Source organism: Rhincodon typus, chromosome 3 (assembly GCF_021869965.1).
Source record: "Rhincodon typus isolate 14 chromosome 3, sRhiTyp1.1, whole genome shotgun sequence".
Classification (NCBI taxonomy): domain Eukaryota; kingdom Metazoa; phylum Chordata; class Chondrichthyes; order Orectolobiformes; family Rhincodontidae; genus Rhincodon; species Rhincodon typus.
This window is the reverse complement of record NC_063334.1, coordinates 93911999-93930438: the sequence shown is the minus strand read 5'-3', so window position 1 is coordinate 93930438 and position 18440 is coordinate 93911999. Positions and strand designations below refer to the sequence as shown.

Sequence of the window (18440 nt, the reverse complement as noted above, 5' to 3'; positions counted from 1 at the left end):
ACATTCACTCTGTTTCCGACTGCCAGACCTGTCGAGCTTTTCCAGCAATTTCTGTTTTTGTTTCTGATTTACAGCATCCGCAGTTCTTTCGGGTTTTTTTAACCTCAATCCCTCACCTTTTTGATTGGGCAGTCTTTACGCAGCGGGATGATTCTCCGTGGTCCTCAGTTCCGAGGAAGGGTCACCGGACCCGAAACGTTAAACTCTGTTTTTACCTTCACAGATGCTGCCAGATCTGCTGAGTTTCTCCAGCAACTTTGTTTTTGTTTGTGAAAGAAGGGTCACCGGACTCGAAACGTTAACTCTTGTTTTTCCCTCCACAGGTTGCTGTCAGAGTTTCTTCGGCAATCGCTGTTCTTATTTGTTTCAGATTCCCCAGCATCCGCAGTTCTTTATTTTGTTTTAGTGGAGCGTGGACACCAGGCTCGGCAGTGACCGTTGGAACGCGAGGCCCCGCCCCGGTTCCTATGATGACCGCTGTCCCCCCGTCCCGTGCCAGGTCAGTCAGCGCCGCGCATGCGCTGTGTCTGGCCGTTCCCCTCCCCCAATATACACACACACGTACAGACCGGGAGAGGAAGCTGAAACTCGGATATGGTGAGTGATCGTGGCCGAACCCTCATCCGGTCTTGTTTAACCGTCGACGCAGCGGGGGTAAACAAAAACAAAATTATCCGGGCTTGATGGCCTGACCGCTCCTTCCATCACCCTGTTCTCTCGCATCCCCTGCCACAAACCCAGGGTCGAGCTAACTGCCTCCCTCCCTTCCTCCCCCCCCCCCCCCTCGAAGGAGATAAGCGGATCCCGTCCCGACAGCTGAAGCCCCCACCCCTGGTTAATTACGGTCTGGCTACTGGCACATACTCGTCCCGTGTCTCTAGATCAACAGGGACTGGGGATGACAGCGAAGGCCTTCGCTCTCCTTCCAGACTTTATCCAAGGACTTCATAATAGTTTCTATTTGACCGCTGATAACCCTGCAGTTCATTGCTCCCAGTGAATACGGTAGAATGGTTCTGGTTTTAGGAACAGAGAGCTGAGCACTGTGCTGCTAAGTTCTACTGCTAGTGAAATTGAAGAATGCTCCTGTATTTACTCTTTGCCTTGGTTATGTTAACTTGCACCGAAATTCTCCTGACTTCGTTACGTGAGACATATTAGCTACTATGTGTCATTCCACGAGAGCAAGCCTGCATTGTCATTCTTTAACATTTTTAACTGTACAATTTTAATGTTTTTTGTTTTTGTAAATAGGGAAAGCACCTTCCTGCATAATACTTATATTGCGAATATGACTGGATGTATGTTAAATAATCTGTCTATTCAACATGTTAAAATGTTTAAAATATACCACTTCCCAGCCTCTCTGAAACCAATTTTTATGGAAAAAAACTGTTGTACCTTTATCAGGATGTTGTTAATGGCATTCTGCTTGCATTTCGTCAATTTATTGTACTAACATCTATCTAGCTTGGTAATTTTTCTCACTCCATGTTTTGCTTTAGGAGAATTAAGAATTCTTACTCTTCACTTTTAATTTTTGCAAGGCAATTTGAAGTTGCTTCTTGGTTTTATAAATTGTTCTTCCATGAATTTACCATTCCGTAATACTCAGTTGCTGATTAGTTAGTGATATGTTATTTGAATGATCATAGATTACTACCTGGGTTTGATTAAGCATTTTTTGCGAGTGCCTTTTTTCATCCCTCCCTTTGGTGCCATTACAAAATGATAGTTTTTTTTGCATGCTGCCATATCTACTTCTAGCAACATTTCTAAATATCTTGTTTTTGAGTTATCTTCCTACACCTCTACTTTATTTTATTCTTTTGGGATTAATTGATGAACTTTATTTGTGGGTTTGTTAATATGATGAATGTGGCAGTTTACAGATGGAGTGGTGCAGTGGTTAGCACTGCTGCCTCACAGCACCAAGGGCCCAGGTTCAATTCCAACCTTGGGTGACTGTCTGCGTGGAGTTTGCTTGTTCTCCCTGTGTCTGCATGGGTTTCTGCTGGGTGCTTAGGTTTTCTCTCACAGTCCAAAGATAGGCATACAAGGTGAATTGGCTGTCCTAAATGGCCCGAATGTGTCCAGTGATGTGCAGGCTGGGTGGATTAGCTGTATTAAATGCAAAATTATGGGGATAGTGTGGGTTTGGGTGGGATGCTGTTTGGAAGGTCGAAGCAGACTTGATGAGCCAAATGCCTCCATCTGTATTGTAAGGATTCTATGATTCTATAATAGCCATATTATGCTCAATTGTTCTTTTGAGAGGAGCATATGAGCACTGAAAAAGCAAAGAGTTCTATTTGTGTAGCACCTTTCACCATCTCTGGTTATCCTAAAATACCTTATAACCAACAAAATATTATTCAACAGGTCTGGCAACATCTGTGAGGAGAAAAGAGTTAACGTTTTGGGTTAATGAATCAGTTCTGATGAATGACTGGACTTGAGACATTAACTGTTTTCTCTCCACAGAGACTGCCTGACCTGCTCAGTTTCTCCATAATTTCTGTTTTTGTTTGGCATCTACAGCATCTGCATTTTTTTGCTTGAAAGTATTGTTCAAGTTTGATTTTGTTTGCTCATGGAATGAGTGTTCGTTCAATTATTGCCTGTTTTTAATTACCAGAGGTCATTTAAGAATCAACCTCATTGCTATGGATTTGAAGCCACATGTTGGCTAGACCAGGTAAGGATGGTAGATAGCCTTCCTAAAAGACGTTCGTGAATCATTTGGATTTTTACAACAATTGGCAGTGGTAGCATATTTCCCTTTGTGTTCGTTTTTAAGTTCCAGATATTTGTTGAATTTACTTTTCACCATCGATCTTAGTACAGTTTGAGTCCATGTTCTCAGAACGTTAGCCTGGTGTTCTGGATTACTAGTCGATTGACATTACCGCTACACTACTGCCTCCCCTCATACTGTTTATTGTTGTTATGTCAGGAATGTAATATATGATAACTTCCCACTTTAACCATTGTCAAACAAAAGGATAGATTTATTTTTTTGAATTTAAAAAATCGATTCTGTTCTTTCTTTCAGGAGCACAAAAGCACAATACTTGAAAAATAAGTACCCAGGATGGACAACTATTTCAAGTCAGCAGTTTGTGATCTGGACAAATTACTTGACGAATTTGAGCAAAATCCAGGTTTGTTGTGTTTTTTCTTTCAGATATCTTGAATTTATTTCCTCTATCGTTTCAGTTTCTGTACCTTGGAATGCAGGCTGCCTTGGAATGCCATTTCTGTAACGCTTGGAGTTGTACAAGAGTGCTTCAGAGATATAATGTTGAAGTTTTCTCTTTTTCTGTCTCCCCTATTAGAGATCGGCATCTGCTTTGATGCTTGCTTACTGTTCTGATGCAGGAGTTTAACTTGGATGGTATGAATAAACTATTGTGCTGACTGTTAGAGTTTGTCTTCTGTAAAGTTGCCTCCAACTTTGTAGAACATGTGTGCTGAAGGATGGATTTTGTGATGTTTTATGCCTGTTTATAGATTAAATATTCCCAGAATAGGTATAACGGAGAATACTGCTATCATTTCAGTTTGGACTCTTTGGTCATCAAATTGACTACATCAACTCTGTTATTTAATGGACTGAACCTGGCATTCCTTAGACATGACGTAGCTGAAGAAACATTTGCCAGTGTCTCGCGAGTCATGGCTAAAGTGTGTGTAAAGCTGAATGATTGGCTATGAAGGCTTAAGTTGGAAGCTTCCTTTTTCTTAATTCCCTCTTGTAAGGAAATGCTCAGCCTGAACCAAACTACTTAACTGATCAACAAGATGCCCGCTCAGTGATCTCGTCGGTCTTTGAGTACTTTCTCCGTCAAAATTTCCTTTAAGATTTTTAAAAATTTGTTCATGTGATGTGGGCATCACTGATTAGGTTAGCGTTTATTGCTTTTTCCTTATTGCCCAGGAAGAAGCTGTAATGAGTTGTTGCCTTCAACTGCAGTTCTTAGGGGGTAGAGACAACCACAAAAATGTTAAAAAGGAAATTCCAGGATTTAGTTGGACTTCCAGTGACAGTGAAGGAAAGATAATATAGTTCCAAGTCAGGTTGGTATGTGATTTGGTGGGAATGTGAAGATGGCGGTGTCTCTAGGCATCTGTTGCCCTTGCCCATCTAGGAGGTAGAGTTGCAGGTTTGGTACATGTTTTTGAAGGAGACTTGCTAAGATGGTAAACTTCATACCATTTCTAATTTGTTACTTCATCTAGTGTAACTGTTGGCAAGTCCTCCTTATTTTGGACCAGAGCCACAATATCTCTATTCATCCATTGTTCCCTACTCTTACCAGCCTTACCACTCACTCGAACAGGAACATACTGCCTCTGAGCTCTTATTGTCTCACTTTTGAAAGCCTCCCACTTGCCAGTTGTTCCTTTACCTAATCTGTGGTATCTTTTATTTGCTAAAAATTAAACTTATGTTCAAAAAAACTTTCTGTAGCATTTGGCAGGTACTTTTACTAACGGTTGCAATTTTCTTCCGTATTGCAAAAGTAGGGAACATATGCATCAGTTACAAACAACACTAGTGAGATTGTGTCTGGAGTACTGTGCACAATGTTGGTCACCTTATTTGAGGGAGAATGTAATGCTCTGGAGGCAGTTCATAGAAGGTTTTCTGGACTAATACTTGTGATGTGGGGTTTGTCTTACAAGGAATGTTGGGCAGTTAACCTTGTTGTATTAGAGTTTAGAAGGGTTAGCAGTGACTTGCTTGAAATATACAAGATCCTGAAGTCTTGATAGCTGTGGAGAAGATGTTTCTTCTTCCAGAAGAATCGGGAACTAGGGTCACTGTTTAAAAATCAGGGATCACCTACTTAAAGTAGATGAAGCAAAGTTTTGTTTTATCTTTGAGAATTGTAAATTTTTAGAACTCTTGTTCTGAAAAGCAGGTGGAAGCATTGACCTTAAATAATTTTAAGGCAGAGGTAGATAGATTCTTGTTGAGCAAAGGGGTGCAAGTTTCAGTCGTGATCTTACTGAATGACGGAACAAACTCAAAAGCTGAATAGCCAACTCCAGTTCCTAATTCATATGGACCCAAGTACAGTTCAGGTTTCATTTTGTACAATCCTTCACATATATTTTTATTCATTCACTGGACGGTGATGTTGCTAGCTAGGTCTGTATTTATTCATTTGAGAAGCTGCCTCCTTGAACCACTGGAGTCCATGTGGTGTAGGTACACCCATAGTGGGAGGGATTTCTCAGCTTTTGACCCACCCACAGTGAAGGGACAGCAACGTATTCCCAGCTTAGAATGGCTGCCCCTTGGAGGGGAACTTGCAGATGATAGTGTTTTCATAAAACTATTTCCTTTGTCCTTTCACATGGTAGTAGTCATAGCTGTTGAAGGAGCCATTTTCTAAATGGTACACACTGCCATTGTGCAATGGTGGTGGAGGAAGTGAATGTTAAGTATTAAAGGATGTCTTTCAACCTGGGTGTTTTGTGCTGGTGTTTTTAGAGTGGTGTTGGAGCTGCACTCATACAGGCAAATGGACAGTATTCCATAACACTGCTGACTTGTGCCTTGTAGGTATTAGGCAGGCTTTGGGTCAGGAGGTGAGTTAGTCACAGCAGAATTCCTCACCTCTGACCTGGTCTTGCAGCCACAGTATTTAGATGGCTGGGTCTGTTTCAGCTTTGGATCGATGATAACTCCCACAGTTTTGGCAGTGGGAGATTTTAACAATACAGGTAATTCTCCTATAATGCGATAGTTGCATTCTTTGTGACCTCATGCTATAGAAAATTGCGTTATAGGGAAGTCACTGTAGAAAATCGCTGTACCTGTACAGCAAAAAGTTCATGTTATCCAAACAGCATCCACTATTTGTCAACCACATCACTACCAATTCGCATTAACAAAACACATTTATAGCAGAACTACTTATATTGTTGAATGTCCGTGGGTAATGGTTAGGTTCCCTCTTGTTTGAGATAGTAAACTTGGCATTTCTGGGATCCAAATGTTACTTGCTGTGTTTACATGTTTTGTAAATTTCCCTATTGTTAATCTTGGACTTCATAAATACTGTTTTATTCTGATTTTTGTTTTAAAGATGAAAATGATTTTTGCAAGACTGTAGGAGAACCCATACGTTCGGACTGTTCATCTCTTCATGCAAACTCCAAATACTTACCAGAATTGCCTGCATCCACCGCACAGACTACGTTCAACACGCACTCATTTGATGCATCTGATAGTCAGCTTGGATCAGATTCAACATTGCCATGTGATGTTGATCCTAAAGACCTTTTAACATTACCGCCATCACAAAAAACTCTAACGGAGTTAGACTTGTTGTCAACTGTGGATAGCAGAGCATCTGGTGATTCTGAGCAGTTCAGTCACAACAGAGGCAGTGGACCTATCTGTGACTTAATTAGTGACACTGAAAGTGTGACGCATGAAACAAATGGTCATGAGGTTGATAATGAAGCTGAAATTAAATCCATTGAGGACCAGGCCTGTGGCTCGTTGCTGATAGACTTCAATCACCCTTCTTCACCAGTTCACATTGGAGAATTGGAATGTTCAGGAGGAGAGAGTTTAGGAATTAAAAACCTGTTGGAGTTGGATATATCTTTTCATAATAGCACAGCACTTGAGCCACAGCAATCAGGACATTTTAATGCAGAAATAAGTAACCAGGAATATCCAATCGAGTGCAAGAGTCCTGATGAACTCAAAGATGATGAAACTCCAAAGGAAGAGGAACATCTAGAAAAATTGCCTCAGTCTGAACAAAGTGAAGAGTTGTCAGTTGTTTCAAAGCAAACCAAAGAAATCAGTCCTGTATTTAAAGAAACTATTGGATATGATGATTGCACCAACGAAGAAGTAGAGTGTCCTTGCAGTGTGCAGTTGCCTGTATGTGTAAATTCAAATAATATAACCACTGTTGCACCTTGTGAATCCGAGGATGTTGAAACTATATTAGAGGTTGAAAAGGAGTTTTTAAAAGTAAGATACACATGTAATGGTGGTTTAACAAAAAATGTAAATAAAATAGGTTATTTGAATAATTTTACAACACCTAATAATTCTTTGCTCCAGGAAGTGGAAATAGCAGACTCCGCAATAACCTCAACGAATCCAGAGCAGAACTCTCAGGTGAACCATTGTCAGGAAGAATATACCAGAGCTTTAGACTGTAGCTCAGTCATGTGCATAGTTGGAAGCCCTGTTGAGTTGAACTCGAAACCACGTGATCAAGATCTACCTCTTGTAGATGATGGAAATCAGAATTTGGAACATAATGGTGATATCACTTCAAAGGAACCTACATGTTTTGAACATGAAGAGAAGACTGGAGACAAACTTCTGGGCACTGAGAGGATGCAACAGGAAAGAACTCTAGTACCTTCAGACACTCTTCCAAAAATTATATCTAAGCCACTTGAAGAGGTACTGAATAATATTAGAGACGTGGAAACAGCATCAACTTGCCAAGAATTTACAGCTGAGTTTTCTTTTGTTAATGACATTAATCAAGATGGATATGATATCAATGATGTGTTGGTTAGTGATTCTGAGCTTGATGCATTCTTAATGGATCAGACTGAGAATAGTTCACAAGGATCTATGATTGGCCATTCAATTCGAGATTTTTCAGAACCTACTGATTTTCCCAAACTGGAAGGTTCGCTCGATCTTTCTGAAGATAGTGAAGTTTTTGGTATAAATTGTGATCCTTGCAGGAAAGAAACTGGTAAATCAGCTGATTGTGAAGATAGCAAATTTACATCAAATACTGGGGACTCTTCATCCCCAGCAGAAAATGGTTCCATGAATTTTGCTGTAAATGAAGCACTGTTTGCGATAACGCACAAACCAGACAAAACCAAAAATAGTCAGTCTATATTCCCAACTGACACTGAACCAAAAGCTAACTGCACTTTCAATAATCAGATTAGCTTTGGAGGTGCTAGACCCAAAATCCTTAATTCTCAAGCCAGACTTCCACTAAATAGAGATTTGAATGATCCAGTTAATGATAATCCTAAAGATGCTACTGACAGTGTGAATCTATGTACAGTATATATTGATAAAAAGGATGCAGTTTCTGAAACAGTCAATAGCCCATCCATTTTGAGCTCCACCCCTCAACATGGTATTGGTACTGAAGATGTGACACAAGTGTTTGGACCATCATATGATTCCATCACACATGGTGATGTAGGTGTTGCAGCTGCAGATAATGATCTCGCTGAACAATATATCCAAGAAGCTGCTATATTGGGACAGAACCAGCCACAGTGGATACCAGATTCCGAAGCACCAAACTGTGCAAAATGCCAGGCTAGATTTACTTTCACAAAAAGGAGACATCACTGCAGAGCATGTGGCAATGTAAGTATCCTATGTGTCAATTTATTAAGTAGAAAATTTGTTGCTACTTTTCTTGAAGGTAGCGCATCCAAATGTGCTGATATAATGCTAAGTAGGAATTTAAGCTGTGACAAAGATGCAAAGAAGCTGCTCAGAGATGCATAAAGTGATTGAGTGGCTGATAGAAGGAGACGTGACAGAAAATTGGGGAAGTTTAAGGTTTTGGTTAGTCAGAATAGAAGAGCAGAATATTATTTTAAGGCTTACAAAACTTTCAATTGTTGTTCAGAGGAACTTGGATGTAATCCTATAAGGGACACAGTGTTAACATGCTGGAACAGTACTCAACTAGGAAGTGTAAGGGTCCTGGATACAAGAAAAAGAAAGGCTTACTAAAATTGTTTAGGGGTTTATTCAGACCACGCTACAATATGCAGTTTTGGTCTCCGTATCTAAGAATGGGTTATATTACAGATGATAAATGAAGTTTCACAAGATTGCCCAAACCCTATCCCACATGATCAACTGAATGAATTGCACCTATACACTTAGTTGAGAGGAGTATGAGAGTGTTCAAGATTCTGACAGAATTGTTTGAGGATATTTGCGGCTGAGATGGGCAGTAGTACTGTCTCACAGGGAATCTGGGTGGGGAGCAGATGAGAAAGTGGAGCGGAGACAGATCAGCCATGATTTTAGGGGTAGAATAGGCTCATGATGTTATTTTGTTTCTTAGATTTTTATGTCATTTAATTTCTCATGATGTAATTTAATTTCTTAGAATTCAAAATGACTTCCTTTGAGTAACTTTGATTTTCACCTGAAAATTTATATCCTGCCAGTTGATAGGGGTTTTCTGAAATACTACATTTAAGTTTCGTCAGATTTAGTTGTTTGCACACTAGTCATAGAGTCATACAGCACGGAAACAGACCCTTCGGTCCAACTAGCCCATGCTGACCATGTTCCCAAACTAAATGAGTCCCATTTGTGTGCTTTGGCCGATATCCTTCGAAAATTTTCCAATTCATGTACTTATCCAAATGTCTTTTTGAATGTAACTGTACCAATCCACCACTTCCTCTGGCAGTTCATTCCACGCACAAACCACACTGTGTAAAGAAATTGCCCCTCATGTCCTATTAAAACTTTCTCCTTTCACCTTAAAAATATGCACTCTAGTTTTGAACTCCCCCACCTGAGAGAAAAGAATAGCCTTTATAAAATAGCCTTTACTGTCGTGTGCACTTGAATGAGTGCAGTGAAAAGTTTGTAATGTTGCCTGTTAGCACCATCTTAGGTACATGATATCTACTTTAAGTGTTATTACAGAATTGAAATAAAGACAATCATAAGAGTACAGAGTTTAAAATTCCAGAATGAGAATAAGAAGTGTCTTTGAAAGTACTCAAGTTATGGTCCTTTTATCAGTGAGTCCGTGCCTGCTGGGCTTCAGAACCTGAAGCCTTGCTGCGTTGGCCTCTGTCCTGGACTCGCCTCCAGGACTTGTACCCCCCACCCCTCCAACGCTAGCTTGGGCTTCCCCTGTTCTTGCCCCAGGCTGTGGCCACGACTCGGCTTCCAGCAGGCCTCGCTCGCTCTGCTCCTGCTCTATGTTCCAGCTGCAACTCGACTCGCAGCTTGGCCTGTGCTCGCTCTGCTCTCACTCTGGCCATGACTTGCTTCCGGGACCCGGCCCGTGCACGCTCTGCTGCTGCAGGCTCCAGCCGCGACTGGCTTCTGGAATTTGGCACGTGCTTGCTGTGCTCCGATTCTGGCCGCGATGCGCCTCTGGGACAGTGCCCGCACTCACTTTGGTCCTGCTCTAGCCCGCGACTCACTTCCAAGATTCAGCTTACACTTGCTCTGCTTTCACTCCAGCCGCATCTGACTTCCAGGACTTGACCCGCGCTTGCTCTGCTCCCGCTCTGGCCACGATTCACTTCCAGGACTCGGCCCAGACCATTGCTTTTCACCTTATCTATGCCCCTTATGATTTTATAAACCTCTATAAGGTCACCGCTCAACCTCGTACACTCCAGTGAGAAACGTCTCAGCCTATTCAGCCTATTTTTATAACTCATCCTCCATACCTGTCATAAAAACACCCAATTTTAGCAGTACAGAAGGAGATGATTTGTCCTATCATTTTTGTGTTGGGAAATGGGGAGGCAGTGGCCTAGCGGTATTGTCGTTGGACTGTTAATCCAGAGACACAGGTAACGTTCTGAGGACCCGAGTTTGAATCCCAGCACAGCAGATGTTGGAATTTGAAGTCAATAAAATAACTGGAACTAAGAACCTAATGATGACCATGAATCCATTGTCGATTGTTGGGAAAAACCCACCTGGTTCACTAATGTCCTTTAGGGAAGGAGACTGCCATCCTTACCTGGTCTGGCCTACATGTGACTCTAGACCCACAGCAAAGTGGTTGACTCTGAAATTAGTGATGGGCAATAAATGCTGGCCTGGCTAGCGATGCTCTCATCCTTTGAATGAATAAAATAAACAAAAGAGATTGGCAGCTTAATCCCTCTTTCCAGATTCTCGCCCATAACCTTATAGGTTGCAGCACTTTATTTCAAAAAAGATGCTTGGATATACACTCAGAAGCAGAAATCTTTATTGCGTTTGTTTTCAGACAAACTTGCAGGCTACAGGGATATTGTAGGGGAATGAGACTGACTGGATTGTTTTACGGTGAACCAGAATGGATTTGCTAGGCTGCACAACTGACTTCTGTGGGATAATGGTGTTATGATTATTGAACATTGTAGTTATTGTTTCATCTACATTCTATACTTTTCTATAAATTTGTCTTCCAATTTCAAGTTTGATTCTGTCTCTTCTTATCTATTGTTAGGCTTACCTCTCTCTCTGTAAGGCCAGTTTAAACTCTTTCAACAATGCTAATAAATTTCCCTGCCACAGTATTGGTCCCTGGTCATGTTGAGATGCAAACTATCCAACTAGTGTAGGATCTGACTTCTCCTTGGACCAGTCTTGAATCTCCTAAGAATGTAAAATTGTCCCTCTTTCACTGTCTTTTTAGTTAATCAGTCATCTCCACAATCTATCTCTTTTTCTATACACTAAAATGTAGCATTGGGAATAATCTGGAGGTTAATGCTATTTAGGCCTTGACTTTTAATTTCTTTCCTTGCTCCCTAAACAATGCTTGCAGGACATCATCCCCCTTTTACCTTTGTTTTAGTATTAAAAACAATTATTATCTTTGGCTGTTATCCTACTCCTTCGAAAGGTATTGCAGCCATTCAATAACAACTTTGATCCTTGAGTCCTACCCTACCTATCTGGCCCACTTTTCCTTGTCTGCTGGTCACCCATCTCTGCCTAGATAACTTGCTGCAGAGTGACTGCCTCCTGGAATGTGTTATTCACATAGCGCTCTACCTCACATTACACAAACTCCAAAACTGAAAACTGGAAATTTCCAGCTGACCAAATGTCCTTCACCCAGGACACTAGAAGCAGTCACTCCAAAACTGAAAACTGGAAATTTCCAGCTGACCAAATGTCCTTCACCCAGGACACTAGAAGCAGTCTGGAGTTTTCACTTGACGCAGGATATGCATTCAATGGAACAAAAAACAGAAGTTGCTGGAAAAGCTCAGCAGGTCTGGCAGCACCTTTGAAGAAAAATCAAAGTTAACATTTCCGGTCCGGTGACCCTTCCCTAGAACTCAGATTTTTACTATTTCTTTTTTTTTTTTTTTTTTTTGGAAGATTTGTAAGATCATGAAACTTTAAGAGTTCATTTTATCATGCGTTTTGCCTTTTTATCCTCCCTTCCCTCCCACTTTTCTTTCTATACATTTTCTGTAATAAGCAGAAGCTGAATATTGGTGTTGAGTGTAATAATGGACTTTACTGTGTTAGAGTCCACTAATATTGTTAGTGTTGTATGTCTTAAGTGCTCTACAACAAATGTGATTTTTAGATATTACTATGCTATTTGTCTTAAACTATTGGATGCTGATGCAGTCACTTTTCTAGGTTTTCTGTGCTGCCTGTTGTAACCAAAAATGTAAGCTGCAATATTTGGTTAACAAGGAAGCTCGCGTTTGTGTTGTCTGCTATGACACCATCCAGAAAGGTAAGTAATTTAAGAGGGTATAAACTTCGTCTCATTTTAAGATCTTGCCATCAATATTCAACATTATTCATGAATTAAAAGAATTATTTTATTGTATCAAACACCTTTTCCCTTCTACAAGGGAGATCACTTTGATAAGAGAAGTAATATTTGCAAAGTCTTCCTCCCCATACCAACTGTGGTTTTGTTTAAAAAGCAACCTTGAAAGGGGATGTAGGAGCAGTGTCAGGAGATTTATTTTTAAAAGAACAGCAAGCATGATTTAATTAGTACAGTGACTCTATTCTTGATTTGAAGGCACCCACGTTTTTGCTGTTTCCATGCTAATCATAGATTTGATGCTGGTAAGATATTAAATGTCATGGACATTTGACTAGTCCTATTGCAGCTCCATGCCCAAAGAGTGACATCATGCACTAACCTTTGGCTGTGCTTTATACCTTCTACTGGCTTCTTTTGTGGGCACCTGGTTTCCTCTGAAGCTTGAAGCCACCACTGGATACACACAGCACAGATTTAGAGAATAAACTGGCTATCGTGCATTGTACTTCATGTTGAAGCAACTTGAACTTCAATTGTCAAGTGTAAATGATATTAAGGTAATGGTCCTGATTAAGTTAATAAAGATCATGTGTAACTGAACTGTACTGCATAGTCCAGACTTCAGTCACTGTTTTACACTAAGTGACTTGATCTTAGCTAGTGTAGCATTTGGGTAATCTGATGGTAGGAGGGACACTACTCTATCGGTTCTTGGTTCTGATGATTGCTTGTTAAATGTATGGAGACCAAAATTAACCAAAGGGTCTCTTTTGATCAAATAGGACACCAGCACTAATTTAACTAAGCTTGATTCATGAAGAATGACGAATTGGGTAGTGTAGTAATGGATCCCTGGCTATTGAACTGTTAACTGTAGTGCGTTAAAACGGAATTCCGAATGACAAATACAGTTTCAATGTTTTAGCACAGTAGCAACAAAACCCACAATAGGTTCTGAGCTGTTGATTACAACTTGAAAAGACCACTACAGAGAAGAAATACTTACTATCTTTTTTGCTCTTCTAAGTATGTTTAAGTCAGTAATCTGTAAGGAGTGCAATCACAACTTTAAATTTTTTAGTTGAGTAAATGTTGGCAAGCAACTGCAGAATTGAGGTGCGGAGGGAGTTGAGTGTTGTAGTGTACGAGTCACAAAGTTACGATTCAGATTCGGAATGCCATCAAGAAGTCGAATGAGATATTACCAATTGTTGCGAGAGCAATTGAGTGTAAAAGTAAGGATGTTATGCTTCAGTTATGCATGACATTGATGAGGCCTTAGTTCCAATACTATATGGATTTTGGTCTCCTTTATAGAAGAAAGGATGTAAATGCACTGGAGATGGTCGAGTGGAAGTTTACTTGATTGATAACTGGAATGAGTGGATTGTTTTTCAATAGATTTGACAGACTGAATCTGTTTACTGTTTAGTTTGGAAGATTGAGGGGTGATTTGATTGAAGCTTGTAAGTTCCTGAATTATCTTGACAAGTTGGACGTGGAAAGCGTGTTTCTTCCTGTTGGTCAGGCCAGAACTGAGGACATTGTTTTAAATTATGGATTATCCTTTAGGGTAGAAATGAGGAGAGTATTTTTCTCATTGAATGTACTTCCTATGAAGCTGAAATGAGTGACATTTGAGACATTTTAAGAAGTAATCTTTTGTTCAATATTGATTACATTTGAAGTATGCATTGACTTGTACTGTTTAAATTTAATTTATGTTGCTTTGGAAAGAATAGCAAACCAGTCTTGGTGGAGTTAGTTTCTTTCTTTTGGGCCAGGGTTTTATGCTAGTCATGGTGGTGAAACTGTTAACATACACTGTCTTAATTTCTCTGAAATTGATGACAACTTCTGGAGATGGCACGTGCACAATTCTAAAAGAGAGATGCAGAAGTTGGAGCCTGTGAATAAATAGTGCTTTTAATTTCCTGACTTGTCAGCAGTGATGATACTTAAGTATGATTGGCAGATTTATCCTGCTGAATGTCTGGTGCAAAATGAAAACTATCTCCAGATGTGAAATAATACCGCGAAAAGGGAAAAAATTGTTAGAGGTAGCCAGACATTTGTGGATACTTTTCATTGAGGCCTGCGGCAAATGCCATCACCTTCCTACTGACCATAAAATTTGGGTCTTTTTGTTTATACAGGATTTGATAACATCTGCTTGGCATAACAAAATTTGAATTTATTATTACAGCATCATCTCTTGAAGTTCTTCCTCTATCTGTCCAATTAGTTGATGCATTGAATGATTATCATAACAAATAAATTTTAAATGTAAGGAATTTTTTCTGCTGATTTTTTTTTTATTCCATCTCCTTTATAAGAGATATTTTCTTTAATTCACGCACGTTATTCCATATGGGATTTCCCCCCAAGCTTGGTTGTACTGGCCAGAGTCTACATAATACTGCCTAGTGTAAAACTGTACTCTTGTCAATAATCATTTTATTTATGAAGTATATTTTGTTTTTCTATAAGCCTTGGGAATTACTGAATAACTCTGAACTAACACTTCATGTACTGTGATCATTTGACTCATGATCATGATGTCTTGTGATCAAGAATAACAATGGAATAGAATTAGAAAAATTATTTTCAACAAATCTTTCTAAATTGTATTTTATAGGCTTTGTCATGATCAATATAAATTACTTTGCATTTCACACCCTGATTGAATTTTTAAAAATAATTCATGTCCTTTATTTTAAAATTATCTCTAGCTTTCCATGAAGTGACTTGCAGCGAAACTGAAATGAATTGAGACTAAATTGATTTTTATAGGCTAGTAGAATTACTTCAGTTTGTCTGCTTGCCCTGCATCCACCCCCACTCCTGTTATCAATTCCAACACTCTTGTGTACAAATTGCACTGTATGATTTTGGTGTTTTCTCGCTTCATTAATGGGATGTGGACTTCTGTAATTGGGCCAGGAACTGTACCTCTGATTGCCCTTGAGAAAGTGGTGGTGATCTGTCTCCTTAAACCACTACTCCATTTGGTGTAGGAACAGCTACAATGCTGTTAGGGAGGAAACTCCAGGATTTTGACCCAGTGATGCTGAGGTAGGTTCAGGTAGTGAGTGTCTGGAGAGAAATGTGCAGGTGATTCCCATGTATCTGCTGCTGTTGTTTTTCTGTCTTGTCGAGATCATGGGTTTGGAAGATACTGTCTAAGGAGCTTCGGTGAATTTCTGCAGTGTATCTTGTACATGGTATGCTGCTGTGTTTGTGCATCAGTGATGGAGGAATGAATGTTTTTGATTGTGGTGCCAATGAAGCAGGCTGCTTTGCCCTAGATAGTGTCAAACTTCTTGAGTGTTGCTGGAGCTGCTTTAATTCAAGCAAATGAGGAGTACACCATCACACTCCTGACTTGTGCCTTGCAGATTGTGGACAGATTTTGACGAGTCTAGAGGTGAGTTTCTTGCCCATCCTCTGACCTGCCATTGTAGCCACAGTATTGAATTGGCGGGTCCAGTTCCATTTTTGGTAATGTGGTAATCTCTGGACAGTGGAGATTAAGTGATATTGAATGTCAAAAGTTGATGGTTAGATCATCTCTTGTTGGAGACGGTCATTGGCCACTTGTGTGGCACAAATTTTTTTTATTCACTCGTGGGACATGGGTGTCACTGCCTAGTCAGCATTTATTACCCATCCCTAGCTGCCCTTGAATTGAGTGGCTTGCTAAGCTGTTTCAGCGGGCATTTGAGAGTCAACCACATTTCTATGGGTCTGGAATTGCAAGTAGGGCAGACCAGATGTGGATAGCCAGTTTCCTTCCCTGGAGGACACTAGTGAGGCAGGTGGGCTTTTCCTGACAATTGACAATGGCTTCACAATCTTTAATAGATTTTTAATTTCAGATTTTTTTTATTGAATTCAAATTCATCATCTGTTGTGGCAGGATTCAAACCCGGGTCCCCTGAACATTAATTGAGTTTGTGGATTAATAGCTAGTGATAATACTACTTAGGGCATTGCCTCCCCAAGTTATCTAAGTGTTGTGCATTTCGATATGGACTGCTTCAGTGTCTGAGGGGTCAGATTGATGCTGAGTATTTTGCAGTCATTGGCTTACATCCTCATTTCTGGCCTTATGACAGAGGGAAGGTCATTGATAAAGCAGCTGAAGATGGTTGAATTTGGGAAACTACTCTGAGGAGCTTCTGTTCTGGAGTTAAGTTGGTTGATGTCCAAAAACCACAACGATCTTCTGTTATGCTAAATATGACTCCGCCCAGTGGAAAGTTCAATCTAGTTTTGCTGGGCTCTTTGTTGCTACACTCGGTCAAACATAGCCTTGACATCAAAGATAGTTAGTCTTGCCTCCCCTCTGCAGTTCAGCTGCATTATCGTGTAACGAGGTCAAAAGCTGAGTGGTCCTGGTGGAACCCAGACTGCGTGTCAGTGAGCAGGTAATTGCTAACCAAGTGCTGATTGAAAGCATTGTTGATGACCCATTCCAACAGGTATGAGAATGGGATTGAGAAACGTATCAGTCATGATCGAATGGCAGAACAGACTTGTTAGGCTGAATGGCCTAATTCTGCTCCTGTGTCTTATGGTATTTATTGACAATTGAGAGTAGATTGTTGGTAATTGTCTGGCCTACTTTTTGTGGAGGACATATCTGGGCAATATTCTACTTTGCCAGCTTGATGCCAGTGTTGTAACTTTACTGGAACACCTTGACTTGGGGCTGTGAGAAGCTCTGGAGCAGGGGCTTCTGGTTCTAATGTAAGAATATTATTAGGACACCTAGCCTTTGCCTTCAGCCATATCAGTGAACTAAATTGGCTGAAGACAAGTACGTATAATGCTCCAAAGGGCCATTCCCTTGACATTTCTGGCAGTAGATTATTGCAAACACTTGAGTCTTTTCTTGCGTACTGATGTGTTGAGTCCTACTATTGAAGATTGGGATGTTTTCCATTGAGCAAAGCTGCCTCCATTGAGTTGTTGTCCATCAGTATTTGCAGCTGGATGCGATCTGTTCATTGTGGAATCTTTTAGCCCTGTATGCAGTTTGCTGTTTAGTATGCTTTGCATGCAAGTAGTCCTGTGCTGTAACTTCACCAGGCTGACATATTTTTAAGCATGTTTCGTGCTGCTCTTGGCGTGCCCTCCTGCAATGTTATTTGAACCAGGGTTGATCCACTAGTTGATGGTAGTGGTAGATTGTGAGTGATGTACCAGGCCATGAGGTTGCAGATTGTGTTGGAGCTCAACTCTGCTATAGCTGATAGCCCATATATCTAATGTGTGTCCAGTCTTGAAATGCTAGATCTGTTTGAAATCTTACATTCAGCATGTTAGTGGTGCCACACAATGTAATGGAGGGTATCTTTAATGTGAAGAAGGGACCGAGTCCCCTTAGTCACCAGGCTGATCAGTGAGAATTAAGTCACGTCTGTTTTTCCCACTTATTCATCCCTTCACCTGCCACAGAAACAGTCTAGGAGCTGTGTCCTTTTTGACTCTACCAGCTTGGTCAGGTTTGGTGTTGCCAAACCACTGTTGGTGGTGGATATTGAAGACCCCACCAGAGTACGCTCTGCACCTTTGCCAGTCTCTGAGCATCACTTGGCAGAAGCACTACGTAGAGGAGTCTGATTCATCATAAGACCATAAAAAACGTAAGAACCAGGACTGCGAGTAGGCAGTCCACCCCTCTAACCTGCTCTGTCATTCAACACTGTGATGATACTATGGCTTTGAGGTGTATTTTGCCCTTTGTTTTATGAAGAGAAATTAATAGAGGTGCAGAATGGTCTTCTCCAAGTAAAGTAAATAACTTGAGGCCTTGGGTTTTTTTGAAATGTTGGAACATTAGAAGCAGCCGGAATGCGTGTCCTCAAGCTCCCACAAAACCAGGACTTTTAGTTTAGC

General features: G+C 40.5%; 1 protein-coding gene across 5 annotated transcripts in view; it reads left to right on the top strand.

Moving 5' to 3' along the window:
• Window positions 1-509: 509 nt before the first annotated feature.
• The window catches only part of LOC109931643 (zinc finger FYVE domain-containing protein 16-like), a 70829-nt gene continuing 52898 nt past the window's right edge, over window positions 510-18440 (top strand). For 2 of the 5 annotated variants that reach the window (XM_048595171.1, XM_048595169.1), the window contains exons 1-5: window positions 721-1005; window positions 2639-2698; window positions 3056-3164; window positions 6102-8395; window positions 12395-12494. In XM_048595171.1, the coding sequence (XP_048451128.1) occupies window positions 3095-3164; window positions 6102-8395; window positions 12395-12494 (2464 nt within the window). In that variant the 5' untranslated portion in view covers window positions 721-1005; window positions 2639-2698; window positions 3056-3094. Of the gene's footprint in view, window positions 598-720; window positions 1006-2638; window positions 2699-3055; window positions 3165-6101; window positions 8396-12394; window positions 12495-18440 lie in introns of those variants that run through there. The other 3 variants (XM_048595172.1, XM_048595170.1, XM_048595174.1) reach the window with 3 other exon arrangements.